This window comes from Triturus cristatus, chromosome 1_1 (genome assembly GCF_964204655.1).
Source record: "Triturus cristatus chromosome 1_1, aTriCri1.1, whole genome shotgun sequence".
Lineage (NCBI taxonomy): Eukaryota > Metazoa > Chordata > Amphibia > Caudata > Salamandridae > Triturus > Triturus cristatus.
In genome coordinates, this window is record NC_140579.1 from 562,869,134 (window position 1) to 562,888,116 (window position 18,983).

At 47.5% G+C, this 18,983-nt stretch overlaps 1 protein-coding gene across 11 annotated transcripts in view; it reads left to right on the forward strand.

Annotated features, from left to right (window-relative positions):
* The window catches only part of NAV1 (neuron navigator 1), a 2,160,095-nt gene that overhangs the window by 377,442 nt on the left and 1,763,670 nt on the right, over nt 1-18,983 (forward strand). For all 11 annotated transcript variants that reach the window (XM_085644319.1, XM_085644290.1, XM_085644280.1 and 8 more), the window contains exon 2: nt 12,292-13,231. In XM_085644319.1, the coding sequence (XP_085500445.1) occupies nt 12,324-13,231 (908 nt within the window). In that variant the 5' untranslated portion in view covers nt 12,292-12,323. The remainder of the gene's footprint in view (nt 1-12,291; nt 13,232-18,983) is intronic.

Consider the following 18,983-nt stretch of genomic DNA (forward strand, 5'->3'; position numbering starts at 1 on the left):
AGGGGGCGCTAGACGCCGAACACATCGCCACCCCCCCGAGCTGTGGGCCAGCCCTTAAATTCTGCCACCCCCGTCAGGGGTCCTGAAACGCACTCACCGCTGCGGCCCGGGGCCGAGTAGATTGTCCCCTGACATTCACGGGGGCCCGCGGGGAAGACCGGGGCCCGCAGTGACCGAAGACGTCCGCGCGACGCAGGCCGTAGCTGGGAGAGGGCTGTCAGAATCCCCGGGAAGGCCTCGTTAGGCCGAGACGTCTTGCCGAGGCCGCGTAGGCCCGAAGCCAAAGACTCCAGACACCTGCTCGGGAGGGTAGATTGTCCCCTGAGAGTGGTTTCTGTGGTCTGGATTCACCAGTGAGGGTGGGATCCAATGTAGGGTGTCCCACTCCCAGAGCCCGGGAGACGGTACCTGATTCCCAGGAGGAGGGGGACAGGTTAGAGTTCAGGGGCAGGGGAAAACTGTCCCACCAGTCCTGGGGGGAGTTTGCAGAGGTGTGTTGAACTGCATTGGAGGATTGGGTGGTGAGGAGTGCAGTGAATGATTGGGAAGGGCTGTGCCAGGTAATCCTCAAGGAGCACATGCTCAGGAATTTTTTCCCAAGGTTGCGTCATCACCTGTTACAGTGCGGGTTCTCCGACCCCAGGGAGCTTGCACGGGAGGCAGACCTCTGGGTGAGTGCCAGGGTTTCTGAGGAGGCATTGGGGGGTGACCCTGAAGGGGGTGGTGCAGGGATCTTCCAACCCAGCGAGGTGGGAGAGGTGGGGAATAGCCCAGCTAGGTCCCAGGGAAGTGAGAGGGTTGTAGGGCCTCACGTCCTATCTATAGGAAGGAGTGAGACGGGGAGGTGTCCCGAGGTGCCCCAACCGCAGTCTCCGGGCCTGGAGAGTTCCATAAGGGAGCCCCAGGTTGGGGGCCTAGGCTGTCCTGATGTGCCGTCCAGGGAAGGGGAGCCCCTAGTGTCAGGAGAACCAGGGGCGTCTGTAATCAGAGCTCCTGAGGTTCTGGGGTTGGCCCAGTCACAGGGTTTAGATCTTGGGCTGGGAGGCCAGGGACAGGGACTGCCTGACCTGGCAGGTGGGACATCTGTCAGCAGTGTCCCCCCAGAATTGACTTCCAGGGGTACTTCTCCAGGTGGGAGGGTGCAGAACTCTGGAAGGGGGTGCAGAGGGAGGAAGGTCTCGCCTCTGGCACCGGCTCAGCCACAGGGTTTAGATCCTGGGTTGGGAGGCCAGGGGTGGGTACTGCCTGACCTGGCGGGTGGGACATCTGTTAGCAGTGTCCCCCCAGAAGTGTCTTCCAGGGGTACTACTCCCGTTGGGAGGGTGCAGAACTCTGGGAGGGGGTGCAGGGGGAGGGAGGACTCGCCCCTGGCACCGGTGCAGCCTAAGGGTTTAGACCCTAGGTTGGGGAACCAGTTGCAGAGTCAAGGCCCTGGACTGGGGAGAGAGTGGTGGTCTGAGGGTGCCTCGCATAGGGTGAGGAACCCCAGAAGGAGAGGTAGGGGGAGGAGAGCCTCGCCCCTGATGGCTGGTCAGCCTGAGGGTGCAGACCCCAGGTGGGAGGACCAGTGGCAGTTTGGGACTGCAAGGAGGAGGAGGAGAGTGGTCAACGGGTACTATGGGCCTGGGGTTACTGCCCCCCACTCTGCTGTCCACAGGGCGAGGGAAAACTATAGTTGGGGCGATGCTGACCTGGAGGAACCTCCGCAGGAGTTTTAGGCAGTAGGGTTTAGCCAGGGACCTATGCCACTGGAGGTGACAGGGCTTAGGCGCTGCCTTTTAAGTTGAGTGAGGGATCCTGAACTAACCCACTGATCTGGTCCAGCGGGAGGAGAACCTAGGGACGACCTGCAGAGACTACTTAGTCTGCCGTCAGCCACCAACTCAACTTCCCCCCCTCAAGAGACCCTCAACCAAGGGCGCAGGAACCAGCAAGCGCCTCGTGGGACCCTGACTGCAGTCCCGGCGGAAAGAGAGCGTGATATTCTAGCTGCCTGCCCCCCTCTAGCTGGTTCTGCCACTGGCGTGTGGCCTGCCGCCTCCCAGCCTGCCTGCCCCAAGCTGGGGCGTCACTGTGGGAGAAAGGGGGCGCCAGGCGCCGAACACATCGCCACCCCCCCGAGCTTTGGGCCAGCCCTTAATTTCTGCCACCCCTGTCAGGGGTCCTGAAACGCTCTCACCGCTGCGGCCCGGGGCCGAGTAGATTGTCCCCTGACATTCACGGGGGCCCGCGGGGAAGACCGGGGCCCCGCAGCGACCGAAGACGTCCGCGCGACGCAGGCCGTAGCTGGGAGAGGGCTGCCAGAATCCCCGGGAAGGCCTCGTTAGGCCGAGGCGTCTTGCCGAGGCCGCGTAGGCCCGAAGCCAAAGACTCCAGACACCTGACGGGGGCGGACTGCCAAACGCCGCCCCCACCGCTGTGCTATTCTTCGAAGAGGGCCGTGCCACCGCAGGCCGCACTGTCATTGGCGGCTGCGGGCGCGAGCTCCCCCCACCTCCGAGGAAGTACCGAGTCCGGATCGGCCCGGACACCGCCGGGGGACTCGTGCGGCTGGCGGGAGGGGCTCTGAGGAGCGTGAGCCCCCGTCCAACTGAGGACCTTCGGGAGGCCCCCTAGGAGCCTAGGGTATGCCCTAGGTGAATATCAAGCTTAATGCCCCGATGGAGCGCTTTGATAGATGAGAGGTGTAGCGCTTTGATCAATTAGATGTGTAGCGCTTGGGAATTATTGCCATGTGTAACGCTTTAGGGAAAGGCAATGGTTAATGCTCTACTGAAATGCCCAGTTTAGCGCTGTATTGACTTGTACTGTTTAATGCTTAACTGCCATGTTTGGAAGCGCTAATGAAGTGCTATGTGCAGCGCTTTGCTCAGACGCCATGTTTTGAGGCGCTATTGAGTTGCTATGTGCGACGCTATGTTTATATGCCAAGTTTTGAAGCGCTAATGCATTGCTATGTGCAGCGCTATATTTATATGCCATGTTTTGAAGCGCTAAGGAATTGCTATGTGCAGCGCTATGTTTATATGCCAAGTTTTGAAGCGCTAATGCATTGCTATGTGCAGCGCTATGTTTACATGCCATGTTTGAAGCGCTAATGAATTGCCCTGTGCCGCGTTCTGCGTAAAGGCTGTGTTTGACGCTTTCCAGGATCGCCAGGTGCCGCGCTTTGATGCCATGCCAGGTTTTGATGTGTTAAGGCTTTTGATCCTGATGTTCATCTAGATAAAACTGATTGGTTTTATTCAACCTACTGGTGTGGTGTCAATTATTGCGTGCGTTTCCTGTCTCAGTGGATGTGTGTGCTGTATGGTCACTTTACACGTAAGCCCCTGGTTGTCTACCTGCTCGCGCCACGCTACCCCCATAGGGCCGGGTGACCCCCGGTCCTACAGGATGTTAATCACCTCGCATGTAGCAGAGGAAGTGTTGGTCCGTTGAAAAGTGTTGATTATTGGTTAGATCTGGCCTGATGCATGGAGTGCCTATAGTCTTCGATAAAGTGTAAGGGGTGCGATGGATTGGGATATGGTTAATGGAAAGCAGGTGGGGTTGGATATGTTGTAGGAAGTTTCAGTGAGTTTTGTTGCTTTGCAAAACTGCTTGACATTAATGAGCTGAAATGCGTAATGTGGACTTTGGTGATTATGCTCTTTTGACATTAACCCAGTGTTCAGGCTAGATCGGTGCTATATAGATTCCTGTATAGATTGCTGCCTCCCCTGCCCCAACAGAAAAATCCTACACCAAACACATCTTATTGAGCCGAACAAGTTGCTGTAATTTAAGAAATTCCTACTTTTAAACCTTCCAGTGTTTAATTTGTGAAAAAGTAAGTGTCAGGACCGTAGTTATTTCTCAAGAGGCTACTGTAGCTTGCACCACCCAACGACCAAGTCAGCACTTCCAAATGCTAGTACTAGTGCTATCTACATACAATCGCATTCCTCCAGATGTGACATTTTGGACTATTCCAGGTCATCAAAAACTGTAGAAATGGCATACATGTTCTGGTATTATTTTCTTTAATATATTAAATTGGTAAACTCTGGGGATGTGCTCATTTAAAAAATAATCAGACAGCATCATCATGTAGACTATCAAAGTGATGATGTTCAGAAATTGGTGCTGGGGACGAGCACCGTAAAACACAAATTAAGAGCTGAAACCTTCTCTGTAATAAAGCATCAGGTTAACACAGTTTCAGGGGTTGTCATGGAGATTTATGAGTAGTCTGCCAATAGGTAGTTTCAAAATAGCAGACACGATGCAGATTACGATGCTGGAAGTCTATTGAGGCTCATCATCAGTGCTTAATTTGAGCCGTGGATTTCCGGTGCTCAGCACTGGCACTTAATTGTCAAAACTGGCGCTTGTGATGGTCTGCCACCTGGTGGTGCTGTTTATTTAATTTAGAGATGAGAACAACAACAGTTGTTTGTCAATTCAATATACCTTAAACATGACTAATACCTGCCCCCAAGTCATTCTTATAACTTTCGGGGGCTGGAATAGTCTAAATTGCCACACTTGAAGGAGAGCAATAGTTAATATTTGAGTTGGTATTTTCATTGGCAGCGGTGACTGGGGCAATGGGTGGTGCAAGCTGTAGTGGCCTCCTGACAAGTGCCCAACAATTACTTTTTCACAAATTAAGCACTCCTCATCATGACTAAAAAAAAAACATAATCAAGCTTCTTGAACTGCGAAGCTAATGAACTAAAAAAAAGTTGCACTGGTCCTTTGTAACAGCGGTAAACAAATTCTACTTTAGCACAGCAGAGAGTGGAATTTCACTTCTTGTCAGCAGTCAGAACGGTTGTCCTCTGATCTTAGTCCAGTTCCCTGGCAAAAAGTGTACACTTCACACACAACCACCGTTATCTCCTCCTCTGTCTTCCTTGTCCCAGTCCTAAAGAATTGATGTTTGCCTCTTTCCATAGACATAATTCCCCTATCCTAACCCTCCATAAAAGTAAAATACATGTCCCTGGTCTCTACATATTGCTCGTTCCCTTCTTGTTGCTATAAGAAGAGACTAAACAAGTGAAGTGTTATGTTCTTTTTTGTCTGTCCTATATTTTTCTTTCAGGGTCACTGGGTACCTTTTTGTGGTTGTAAGATTTCTGCTTGGGAATAGAAAAGGAAGACAATGTAATGTCGCAAATACTTTCCTGTAATCTTCATTACTATCAGTCCTAGACTTGCTGGACCTAGTCCTGAATGTTCTCATTCCCTTTCAGTTTTTTTCTTTTAAACTTTTTATCAAGTTTCCAACTTGTAAGCAAACAGCCATCAACAGCCACTATGACCCCCACTCTAGAACGCATATAAAGTGCCACCTCCATGACAATTGAATCTGCTGGTATTCTTCCCCCATTCGTACTGCCCCTTCCCACCCAACTGATCTAGTAGTCTTCTCCCTCTAGTCATCTTCTCCCTCCCATCCCGGGTGCAACTACACTGCTAAACCTCTGTATCTCCTCCAAGGGCTCCATATCTTCTCCCATTTTTGTGGGCTCCCCGCCCAGCATATACCTGCTTTTTGGCTATCAAGCACCAATCCATGAGGTCTGCCTATACTTGTAGATCAGGAGTTTCCAGAGTCCCCCAGCTTCTGGCAATGTTTCTTTTTGCTACTGCTGGTCCTACCATTAGTAGCGGTTCAATGTAGTGCTGCCGATCCTCATCCCCTCCCATACATTCAGTAGCAGTGCCTTCATCTTATTGGCCACCTTATTTCCAGTTGTATTATGAAGGCCCTGTCCATCTGCCTCCCAGTTGGACTGTATACTCTCACAGGACCACACCGTGTGCAGAAAATCTCCTACTTTCCCATAGCCCAGACGACACACAAGAGAGTACATTACCTTTCAGTTTTGGGTTCACACTAGGCCTGCGCATGTAATTCCGCTCCGCTCGCAGAGGTTCCTGAGTTTTTACCACTCCGTGCAGTGCACAGAGTTCTGAAACGCGGAGCAGAGTTTTTTCCTCACTCGTGCTCGCCAACGTTAAGTTGGAGAGCGAAGAAAATCTTACTTTACACCACCTCCCGGCGAGTTTTCTCACCTGGGTGGTCGCGGATAGCTGCTACCACTTGTATTGAGAAACCTTCTATTTGTGTTGAGGAAGCTGCCGTTCGAATAGAACATCTATTCGAGCAGCAGAAAGAAGCTGCGCCCTCTTGCGCTGTGTATGGTGCTGTTCGCTCGAACACCCGGTGCTAAAAATCAGTATAAACGGTGCGACCTAACTCTCTCCACCGCTTGCGGAACTCCACGTAGCATGGCAGAGTTTTTGGGTCACTTTGCCGAGTTTTGAGTAGCGGAACTCTACAAACTCTGCCCAGGCCTAGTTCACACACAGGAATTTGAGAGGGAGGGGGTGGAGGTTTGCTTATTAGTTCAGGATGTTTTTTGGCCTTGTTCACTTTGTATGTTTGGTATGGAACAAGAAGGAGTGGAGCATTGTCTCAGGGTAAGGTTGAACATTTTTTTATATTTGTGATGGCACAGTAATTGTAAATCCTATCTATAGCCTGAGGCAAACCTCAGAACAGAAATGAGGAAGACTAGATCTTGCAGTAATGAATGTTAATAGTAAGAAATCAGGGCATCTCCACCAATGCAACTGCACGCATTTTAAACACAGGCTAAGGGTAGAATATCCTCTGATCTTAGCCTCACAGCACCCTCAAAAACAGGGCTACTGTGGGAAGGCTGGGGCACACCCATTGACTTTATCTATTCCTGATGATGCCCCTTCTCTTGTGCCTGAGAATCATCCCTTCTATTTTTGTGGGGGAAAGTTTCCCGCTACTAATTTTGTTGCACCTGTTCTATGTCAGTGGTAGCTCCTCCGCTAAGGAGGAGGAGTGTTGAACCACTGGTTTTTTCAGCAGAATAAGAAGAAAAAAAAAACTCAGTTATTATAATTTTATTTTTTCCTTTTTGGTGCACGTCAGCTTTGTGAGGCGGGGCAGGGTTGACAAAGCAGTGAGGAGTGGTTTGGCCCCACAGCCAAGTGCGCAATTACTGTTTGACCGGCCCTCTCGGGCCGCCCAAACCAGTAATGCGCACTTTCCCTCTTCTCCACCCAGGCTGCATAACAGCCTGGTGGAGAACATGCCCAGGCCCACATGCCCTGTCTGAGCCCCGAGTCAGGCCGCTCAGACGAATAACAGCGCTGCATTGCAGCATTGTGATTGGCTCAGGGGAGCCTGAATGCCTCCAGGCTGCATCCTGTTCCTGCCGGCAGGGAGGAGGAGAGACGCGACCATGAGGAGTGGTAAGGCGGACGTGGCAAGCAGTTAATTTTTTTTTTTATTTAACCTACCCCACCCCCTCCCCCATGCTGCTCCCCCCGCCGCCCCTCCACCCCGGATCGGTGCCGGCTGCTGCTGTTCTGTGTGTGAAGAGGCCATTGCTCTGCGTAAGTTGGTGAGGGAAGCTTACACTACTGCTCTGTGTACTTTACCTATTCTGTGTGTTATGGAAGCTCATACTACTATTGCATGCGCACTTGATTTTTGTACGGTTGCAGCGTCCGCTTCTGCTGCCCACCCTGTGCCTGACTAGTGTGTATGAGGGAAGCTTGCATGGCTGCTTACCACGCTACAGCAGTAGCAAGGGGATCTTATGCACCTGCTTTATTTGGGACTACTTCCTTTTTTTAAACAGAAAAGATCTGTTCACTGTGTTCTCAGGCTGTCCTACTTTAAATATAAATTTTGTTATTTTGGAATATTTCTGATGATTGTTTAGCCACCAACACATATTTATTTTCAAACTACCCTTTGAAACCTGCTACAAGCATAATGCCACCTGCCACTGAAGCCGTGCCCCCCTTGGCCTCCATTATCTTCCTGTCCAATAAGGGTAAAGTTCATGGAGGGAGATCAAAGAAAAGGGGCAGGAAATCTCCTCAAGATGAAAAGCGAGTTAACATTTTAAAAACCAATGCACCAGCACTAAATTAATACTTTTACCGATGAAGTAGGGCTGCCAAAACGGCACCTGATATTTAAGCAAACTACCTAATGCAGTAAAACAATAAGGGCTGGAGCCCTCATGCTTCCTCAGAAGTCTATGGCCAGCTCCATGAAGGCTACTAGTCTTGATCTCAACTCATACCTCTTTCATCTACCACCAGACACTCCCTGCCTGCCCCTTTATCTCACCGTTGGAGGGTCTTTTTCATCCATGCTTTCTCCCCTTTGTAAGCATTTTTCTGTCTTTCTCTTCCTCCTACTTTTCCCCATTTGTGTTTTTGTCTTTCTTGCTCTGGCTGAAACTCAGATTTGGAAAAGTAAGTTCTGATGCACAAAAATGAATGCCAGTGGGTCCCACCTGCAACGACCGGCTCACAATAATCACTGTACAAATGCAATGGCGGCTGCCTCCTAAAGGTGGTTGTGGGCGGGGGAAGGGTTGGGGTGGCGGGCAAAAAAATGAAAAACTTACCTTCTCTGCCACTGCAGCCACTGCCGTATGCCTCTCCCGCCACCGCACGCCTCTTCTCTGTCTGCTGGCAGCACCGGAGGCACCCAGGCTTCCGGACTCTCCCAGCCAATCATGATGCTGCCTGAGCAGTGTCGAGATTGGTCTGAGCGAACTGTTTGGCCGCTCAGGCAGGGCCTGGTGAGGCTGGGCATGTTCTCCATGGGGCTGTGCAACAGAGCCCAATGGAGAACAAGCCAAGTGTGCATGACAGCTCGACCGGCCCAGGCCGGTCAAGCCATCATGCACACGTAGCGAGGGCGTGCAAACCACTCCTGCTCCCTCTTGCCCAACCTGGTTGGAGAAAATAATAATAAAATGATAACTTCTTGTTATTATTATTTAATTTTTATTTTGCACTTGGAAAGGAGCAGTGAGCGACGCTCCTCTGCCTTAGCAGAGCGGCCGCCGCTGTCCAAATGCACCCCTTGAACACAAACAGCCAACAAACCCAGCTCACGGCATCAAAAGCACTCTGGATACTGTACGAGGGCATCCCGGAAGTCTCACTAATGGCTTAATGACTCAGGGTTACCCATGTTTGGATCAGGCACATCAATAGTTCTGATCAATGCCTGCTCAGTTTGTTTCAGGCACTCGAAAGTGCTCAGTCGATGGGTGCACGGGAAAAAAGATTTCAGCCCATTAGACTCAAATAGCTGCCTTTATGTTTCTAATGCTCTTGCATGCTGAGTTAGCTTGCTTTGATATATTTATTTATTAAATTAATTTCTATTTCAGTTCATAGCAGCCTTATTCGAAAGTAAAGGGTTACAGACAAGCAACTAAAAGTTGATCTCATTAGAGCAGCTGTCAGTGAGAAGTTACTTTGGTTAGGATTGGAGTGTGCAAATTTGTGAAATGTTGAGTCGCAAGACTTCCTCCAAGATCTTTGTGTTGTGTAAGAAATAAACATTCAAGATGGCTGCTCATAAAGGTGCCGTGGATTTTATCATAAAGTATAACTAGAACCATTGAAAGATTGTCACTGTGCATGCACACACATATGGATGCATGGACTACCATTTTCAGCATTGTTAGAAATGGAATTTCTGGTTGGCTAGGGCTTGCGCATAAGCCAGGCAGAAGCCACCACTCTAGTCAGGGCATGGGAGTTACACGCTGAAGATAACCCTGCTCACCCCCTTGGTAGCTTGGCACGAGCAGTCAGGCTTATCCCAGAGGCAATTTGTAAAGCGTTTGCACAACACACATACAGCAGCAACACACTAGGCACACCACAAAAAAAACTCCACACAAGGTTATATATAAAAATAGCCTTTTTATTATCCAAAACACATTAGAATAGTAATCACACAATATACACTGTGCCAACGGGCACTAGGCAATATTTACAGGGGATTATATTCTAAAATAGTTATAATAAATCTGCGCACACCATTGCGCAGCATTTATTATTACCATTCGAAATATACTAAACTTGACCACGCTGCTCCTCTCATCAGGAAATACCACTGAAACACTTATCAGGGAACCCCCAATGCATTCCTATGGGAGGGCAGCCTCACAGTAGTGAGAAACCAAAATTGCTGTTTGTCACTACCAGGACATGTCACACATTTAAGGTACATATCCTACCTTTTACCTACAATGCACCCTGCCCATAGGGCTAGCTAGGACCTACCTTAGAGGTGACTGACCTGCAGTTAAAGGGGGTCACAGATATGGCACACACTTTAGGTGTCACGTCACAGCGGCCGTAACACTGCGCGCACAGGCTCTGCAATGGCAGAGGCCTGAGATAGGTTTGAAAGGCTACTTTTCTGGGTGGCGCAATCAGCGCTGCAAGCCCACCAGTTATACAAGAAAAACAGGAGCAAGCCCGTTAACCCAGATGAGACCGGGTAAATGTAGTAACAAAAAACCAATGTCTCAACAGGGAAAATGAATGGGAGGACCAATCAATACACAATTCAATCAAGAGAAGGGAAGACAAGAGAGACCAAGGAGTAGAAAAGGAAACAGATTTTATAATTAGATACACAATTGGTATATACAATTCAAAATAACCATAACAAACATATGTACACTGACAGTGAAGTGAAGAAGTGAACGGCGCAGTGACATAAGTGTGAGAATGACAACAAGGTACGGCAAAATAATTCAAATAAATTCAAGGTCGAGGAGAGTTATATATAATGGATAATTTACACATGGTCATAAAGGTCTCACAGGACCCTGTAATTAGCCGCAGATAATGCTGTCCGGTCGACGACGTTTCAACCTCCTTGCGTTGAGGTCATCATCAGGACTATGGTTATTGAAATATTTAAAATACCTATGTGTAAGAGAAGAAGGGGAAGATAATAAATAGAAGAGCCCAGGGAAACCAATAGGGTACAGCACAACAAGTGAAAGCAAAATGAATAAGTAAAGAGCAAACAAGGGGATAATAGGATAATCGTACCTGTGTCAATGGTTAATTTAATCACCACCTCATAATTAATTGCAGGATAATGTGGAACCATGAATAAAGTCCGTCACATTTAGAATGATATCTTCAGGTGTCTGAAAAAATAATGAGGGAGACTATAGGGGTGGGCCACTATGTATATGCATGTAACCTGGTAACGTACGATGGAAGGCGCTTACCCATAAAGGACACCAAAAAAAAAAACTAATGAGACCCACAGGAACACCAAATGCAAGCGAGTTGCGCTTCGGAATCAGCAATCTATCATGGAGAGGACATACGGAAATGAAACCGTGCTTAAACCAGCAATGTATAATGGTGAAAAGGGGGGCAGAGACGCTTACCGGGATACTAATGGAGAATCAATTAGTTAAGTATGGGAAAGGCACAGGACATCCAGCGGTGAGTAATCCGCAGCGTTTGAAAAAAGTCAATCAGCACTCTGAGAAAAAAATATAGAGCGAGCTATATGAGAAGCGTGTAATGACTACGCTAAATCATAACGGAAAGTGAGTAATCACGCCAATGGAAAGAAAACATTAAAGGACTTACTGAGGTAGGCTTGTAAATCGCCAGGTAGCGGGATCAGTCACAGCAGGGCCACAGCGTCTAAACGAGTCAGACGTCTAGTGTGTGAGAGACGCGGACACCGGAAATAAACTAACCGGGTCATGTGACCGCATCACCAGTAGCATTTAATTTACCAGCCCTGGGTATATGAGATACCACTTTACAAGGGACTGACAGGTAAATTAAATAGACCAAACAGGTGTAGACCAATCTTACCATGTTCACCACAGAGAGCACATGCACTTTACACTGGACAGCAGTGCTGAAGTGCCCAGAGTCCTAGAACCAGCAACACCATGTCAGAAAAAAGGCTAGGAGGAACGCAAAAAGTTCAGGGATGACCCTGCAAAAAGGGCCAAGTCCAACAAGCATTTTTTGCAGAATGTTGGAAAAAAGAAGCATTAGTAAAGCCAATCACTCTGTAAGCCGTAAGTGTCAGAGGAGAGACCTATTATCTTTGACAATGCTTGTTCCTTAAGCAATGTGGTGACATTGGTGACTCGTTAGCAATGCATCTTTTTCGGTAATCAAACCTCAATTGTTCATAATAGAAATAATCCTATTTTATTTTGCTTCCCCTATTGTGTTTCTAGTATGTGATGAAGTTCTTGTACATAAGAAAAATAAATTAAATTACATGCATATACAAATAGGTTTCTTTGAAATGTAAGGACCTGCATAGGAGGACCCCTTACTCTTTAAATATCTTTAATTTTTACAACTTCAGATGACGTAACTTCTGATAAAGTTCTTCAGCCTAACATATTGACTTTGTTTCTCTCCTTCCAGGAGCGTGATTCCACAGAGCTGCATCGCTGAGGATGAATGGGTCTGCCAATGTGACTGCCACAGGAAGGAGCCACTATGCCTCAGCCATCCCAGTTCCCCGATCATTTTCTCCAGGCAAACTGCCTGCTAGTGTGGCTTCTTCTCCAAAACTATCAACGAGCCAGGCCAGCACCGGTCCTGCCACCTCCTCGCTGGTTTATGGTACCCAGAGGAGCTCCTCGCCAAGACCAGTCAAGTCAGTGCTCAACTGCGGTGGGCCAACAACACCCAAAAACCCGAAGCAAAAATGTTCCCCCAGATATTCTGTGGTCGCTCATGAAAAAAAGACTCTTGAACTGGAAAATGCAGATATTACTGAGGGTAAACGAGCTGTTGGTTGGGAAGGGAGCCTGACCCCATCCGGCGTATCACCATGGAGCAGCCCAAGGCTAGGACAGAAGACACCTCCCAGAATGAAGGATTTATACAAGAAGACCATGGCTTATGGAACCGAGAAAGACAATGAAAAGGACACTGGCCCGAAGACAGGAGAGGCGCCTTGCTCCAATGGCAATAAGGTGACTTTGGGAAAATCAAGCATGGTTTCCAGTCTCATAGGTGAGAATTCTCACCCCCAGAGCAAGGCACCTACTCGCTTCAGTCTGTACACCGAAAGTGTGCTACTGGGCTCTATTGAAGCACTAAAGATGAAGAGGCCCCAAAGCTGCCCAGTGAAATGTCAATGTGTGTCCGAGGTCAATTCTAGGATTCAGGACGGCTCTAGGGTACCTCTCTCCGAGGAAAAGCCACCAGCCACTCTACTTCACTCAGGGTCTTCTCAACCAAATGGACTTCATCCACAAGTCAAAGGAGTAACCTTAAACTCAGGGACTATTAACCTTTCAGCAATGATGCCTCAAACTCCACCAATCACAGCCACTGTGGCTCCTTTCCATTACAGGTAAGTGATCAAGGTGTGACAGATGTCCTTCTGAGTATTCTTTTAGGTATAGAGGGAACATTTATAGTAGATTATATGATATATATATATCAATATGTATTACTCAATGTTTATTATAACATAACTCGTTGACATCCAGGTAGTATCTCGTCCTTATTGCAATTGTACACCAAAAACATCCCTTTAGAAAAATGTCCGACAGAAGTCAGGGAGAAAATATCTGTTGTATAGTGCACACTGCAAATAAAATCTTTTTTAGGCACTGAGTTTCATTTAGGGTAGCATTATTTTTGTTTAAATCAAAGGTACATGACGCCTGCCCAGATAACTGTAAAGGCAGCTCAAATACAACTGTTCCTCCATTTTGCGTCATCTCTGTTCAACTTGCCCCTCCAGTTCTTGTCCCCTTTGTCGAGCATGTGTTCAGCAGTGGCACTGTTGATAAGAATGTGCTGTTTCACTGTACCCTTTTTAATTCAAACTAGGACATAGATATATTCTGCACACTACAGGGGCACTGAGTCAGGCAGTTGTGTGACTGATTTGCTTTCTCTGATCTCTAATACAATTATTTTGAAGGCTTCGCCATAATTTTTACAGATGGACCAATTCCACTCGAAATTTCTGATAATTTTCTAATTCTAGCCATCAGCAATTTGCATGGTAATAGTTGAAATATTATACATAGATTAACTAAAGCAAAACTACAGAATGCAAAATGGCTGAAGCTTTTACACATTTAGAGGAAGGGTCTCTTGGATGTTATGGGTCTCAGAAGGAGTGCCAGGAACTACCAGTGGGGTTCTAACAGAATTACACTCAACTGCCATATTTCAAGCTATAGGGTGGGCAGAAACAACATAAGCTTGCCATGTTTATCCCAGAGATGTTGGCTGCTGAAACATGGGTAATTCTACAGTGAAAACTGTGGAGGAGAATGCAGTGGCAGCTCCTCCGCTAGGGCGGAGGAGCGTCGCTCCACTGCTTATCAGCAGTGTAAAAATAAAGGAAAATTTAAATGATAATAACTCAGTTTTTATCATTTTATTTGTTCCTGCTGCTTCAGCTTTGCAGGCGGGGGGGCGGGGGGGGGGCTGCTCTGCTGACAGAGGAGCAGGAGGAGTGGTGAGCACACTCTGTAGGTGCGTACAAATGTTTGGCAAGACATCAACGCTGAAGACTGCATCAACGCAGACAACTAGCCCGATGATGACAACTAACCGGTTCCACACCGATGTCGAGAAATGGTTTGACACCAGCAAATGGTTCAACAATGACACCAAGGAGAACCGCTGCTTTGACTTCAAACAAGTGAAGTGAGGAAACAGAGTTTGGCGTTGAACAAAGAACCAGAGAAATCTAGAGGAAAAGGAAATGACTTGGTGCAGAACTAGAGACCCTAATTTGTTAGAAGAGCAAGTTTGACGACTCTCTTAGGGGTACAGGATGCCACACAAACAAGAAGCAGGTGAACTGAGAAAGCAGGAAGCAGAAGAACCGGAACCACCACTCACTGCAGAGCCACAGGAAGAGGTAGAAGAAGACATTTACAAAATGGAAGAGGAGCAACAGTTCCAGGACCAGAGATCATCACATACTGGAGAATGTAAGAGGACTGACAGGACTTGACACTAAGTCACAGAATGAGAACTTAGACTCCTACCCATCAAGACCCTCGCCACCAGATGACATAACGGCATACACTGTCATTGAGAGGGGGGCAAATATTTAGAGAAACAAACTGTTGCTCCCAATCCTGTCCATTGTCCTAGACCAAAGAAGGGAGGCCTTCAAGATGCCAGCAGCAGCAAGGGCATCTTTCAGAGGGTGGAAAAGGAGTATCACTTTTCCACTAAGGACTCCCCTTACATTCAGGGAAAAATTGACAGCGGACTCCCTAATCGTGACAACTGCACCAAGAGAATTAACTACCCCACATCAACAGGGCCACCACCGGACAAGGAAAGTAAGAGGGAGGACATGGTAGCTAGAACGTTTGAAAAGTCATCTGCCACACAATGGCGTACAGCCAGCTCAAATACCTTATTAAACTGGTATGACCAGCAACAGTGTGAGGAGATCAAAAAAACTCATGCAACACCTGCCAGAACAGTTCAATAAGAGTGCAAATCAGGTGCTGCAAGAGGGCAAGACAATTGCTAACTCCTGCCTCAAGTCAGCACTCAATGCTGCAGACACAGCCAGTAGACAACTATGTATGGCTACCACTCTACGCAGACATTTCTGGCTTTACATCTCAGAATTTACAAGCCACCATAATAATCACACTGTTCAAGAGAAACAGCCTTTTGGGAGAGTCAGTCGATGAAGCACTTCAGTGCATCTAAAAGGCTAACATGACAGCCAAAGCCATGGGAGACTTACAGTACAGGGGACCATTCCAAAGGGACGTGACACAGAGAAAGAGAGTTTCTACAAGAGGAGGCATGTAACCACACACCACTAATGCAACCTTCAGTGAACAAGCTAAAAGGGGAGGCGTGGTCCAAGATGTGTAACTAGGAATCCTTTCCAAAGGTGCATGCCATATATATTTATGGGCACGGTTTAGCACATGTACATAAAATCTTGTGTTTCCGTAGTACCATCCAATCACTATTTGGTGCCTCTGTGTAAGCTTTCATCAAAGACAAGTCACAGAGTAACAGACGTGCACCTACAACTAGCCTACTGGCTTTGCCAACGCCTGTTACCAGTATCAGATAAATAAGTGACAATAATGATTTTGGTGTGAATAATTAAAATTGGAAAAATGTCTTAAACATTCGCAGATCTGTGGAAGGAGCGGTAGTCTTCGGAGTGTCTCCGTTCTTTCAGTCACATCACCTTCATCTGTATTCTTTCTGTTACACACCTGTGCGTCTTTACACTCTCTCCTGCATGTATTCCCTCACATCTCCTTCAGTTCACTGACCCTCACACAATGCACTCACCCATAAGCACCGCATGTTCTTTCACTTTCGCACTGTCAATATTGCGCCAGATGTGTCCCTCCTTCACTTGCTATCGCATAGAATCACAGTTCCCAAGGCACACATGACCACTGCTCTGTGTGATCTGCAGAGAGGTCAAGGACTGGATGACTATGGATTCTGAACCCCTTTATGCCCCCCTGATAGGCACACTGAGAAACTCGCACAGCCTTCAGCCTCAACTTCAGAGCTCTCAATTGGGGCCCATTATAACCTTTTTTTTAAAAGACATATTTTTGTTTTATCTCATCCACTTTAATTTACTGCATGGTCTCCAGCTGGCCTTCCTGGAAAGGCATAACAATGTCGTTGGCACAGCAACACGATAGCCTGGTTTGTGGAAATGTCTCTAGGGGAGACTTGGACATTATCTTTGCATTGCAGATATGCCAGTCTGCATACCTACGTGATGAATGTGCTGAAATGCAGCACCACAATTTAAAAAAACTCATACAGGGAATCGCTAGCAGATGCCCACACGCACAGGTTCCAATTGTATGCATTGTGAGGTTAGGAGCATCTTCTCCTGCACATTCAAAGAAAGGTTAACTCAACCTTGTCCCACTGCCCTTCTGCTGCTATTTCTTCATTACGGTCACGTCCTTAAAGCCATCCACAAGTGTGCACCTGTAACCGCATGCAATAGAGGGAGACGAGTGCCACATACTTTGTGTGATCTGTACACAGAAGGGAAGGATGAGGGGGGTTATAACACCCAATGTGAGAGAGCGAGAACGCAGACTAAGGACAAGTGTGTAAGGTGAGAGCTGAGATCATGGCTGCATTTAGAGGAAGTTATAAAATACAATATATCCTTTGTCCATAAAAATGAACCAACAAGCCAATAATGCACCTCTGTACCCATGGGCGTCAATTTGCAATAATGCCAGTGGTAACGGAAGTGACATCACATGCCCTTTGGTCTTAATGACATCACAGGAAGTGTTGCCATATGATCCTTGACCCTGATTTTTCCAGGAAGTCATGTCACATGACTTTAACCATGACGACATCACAATAATTGATATTACTGAAGTTTCATAATAACTTCATGATTAATAACACAACACAGCACAGACAAGACACCACCTATATTTTAGTGCTAACTTGATCTTTGAAAGTTCTGGAACGTAATACTTACTTAGTATTGCAGTGAGCGAGCAAAGCGAAAAAGCCAGACCTCTACATGGGGTTTCTTCCCCCAAGAAAATTTTGCTTAAAAGTCATAGGCTCTGAGATGGAACCCAATAAATTGTCAAATCCTTTCATGGCGTAGCAAGCCTATGAAACCAGATGCTCACTAGGGGTTTACCCCAGCTGTACAAAATATGCCAAGGATGCCATCATATGACAATAAGCGCATAATGGCTAGCATTTTGTCATGGGTGCTCAATATGCTATAGATGCCCCAATATGCCAAATCAGAATTTTTCCATTTACCCCGTCCATATATCATAGGTGACCCTTATTGTAAAATATTGCCATAGTAGGTCTAGGCCAGAATTTTGTGCATGGTTGCCCTGCTCCCTTTGCCCCAAGAAAGACCTCCAATGTGCAAGTACAAACATTTTTTAAAAGGTGCCTCGATGCCAAGAATTACTTCAAATATGCCATTACCAGCATTTTCCATGGGTGTCCATTATGCCAAGAACTACCTCCAGTGTGCCAGTGCCCATATTTTGTCATAGGTCTCTGTCGTGTAAAGAACATGCCAGCATCAAAATATTACTGTGTGTCTCTCTATAAGACAAGTATTACAGTCAGTCAGTATGCCAGGGCCTACAACAGATTTGCAAGCATAACAAAACATTCTCAGTCACACTCACTTTCATTCACTCACTCACACACTCTCTCACATAAAAACACAAACACCTTCAAGCACCCGCACAACATACATTGGAATGCATTTTTACTTGCCTTAGCTGCCATCAAAGGTTCATTCCAGCGAATTGTGTTCCATTTATTATTACACTAATGGTGAATAATAAAACATTATTGTTGGACTTGGCCCTTCTGGCAGATTCACCCCCAAGACTTTTTGCTTTTTATTGGTGACTTGGTGTAATGGTTTTTGGTTTCTGCGCACTTTACCGCTGTGTCCCAGGGTAAAGTGCGTGCGTGTGTCGAGGTTGGCCTGCCCTCCCATAGGAATGCATGGGGGAATGTATGTGTCCTGGTAGTTCCTGATGCGTGGGGTGTGCAGGCCCGAGTTTGGTATGTGCGGACTCGTGTGATTGAATGCTGCGCGATGATGTGTGCGGCGTGCATGTACCTAGTGTGGAAGTGCCACTTCTAGAAGTGGGCACTTCAGTGTGCAGTATGAAATGTGTGGCTTGTCTGGCGATTGGCTGGTGGAGGTCATGTGACGGACTAGGGAAATCCCCAGAGTCAGGAGGAGTCACCCAGTGGTGAATGGGAGTTTAGCATACTGATGGCTGGGGAGGAGTATACCTGGGTCCTGAATAGGACAGGGCTTTCCCCACACACTGCTGGCTCTGGCCCCTGTGGTGCGTCTGATGACCCTGGCCTGCCAGTGAATAGGGAGAGGGGCTGAGCAAAACAAAGTGCTCAGGAACCAGATGTAACTGGTTTGCCCCTTCCCTGCACCTTGCAGACAAAGACTTGTACTGTATTAAAAGGGGCTGTGTCCCCTTAAAATTTGTTCTCTTCCAGGATCCAACTTGAGGGGGGCCTGCTGCTGCTGGGCGCCAGGAGAGACCGCCACTGGGGACTGCCTCCCTGCTGGAGGGCCCTGTGAG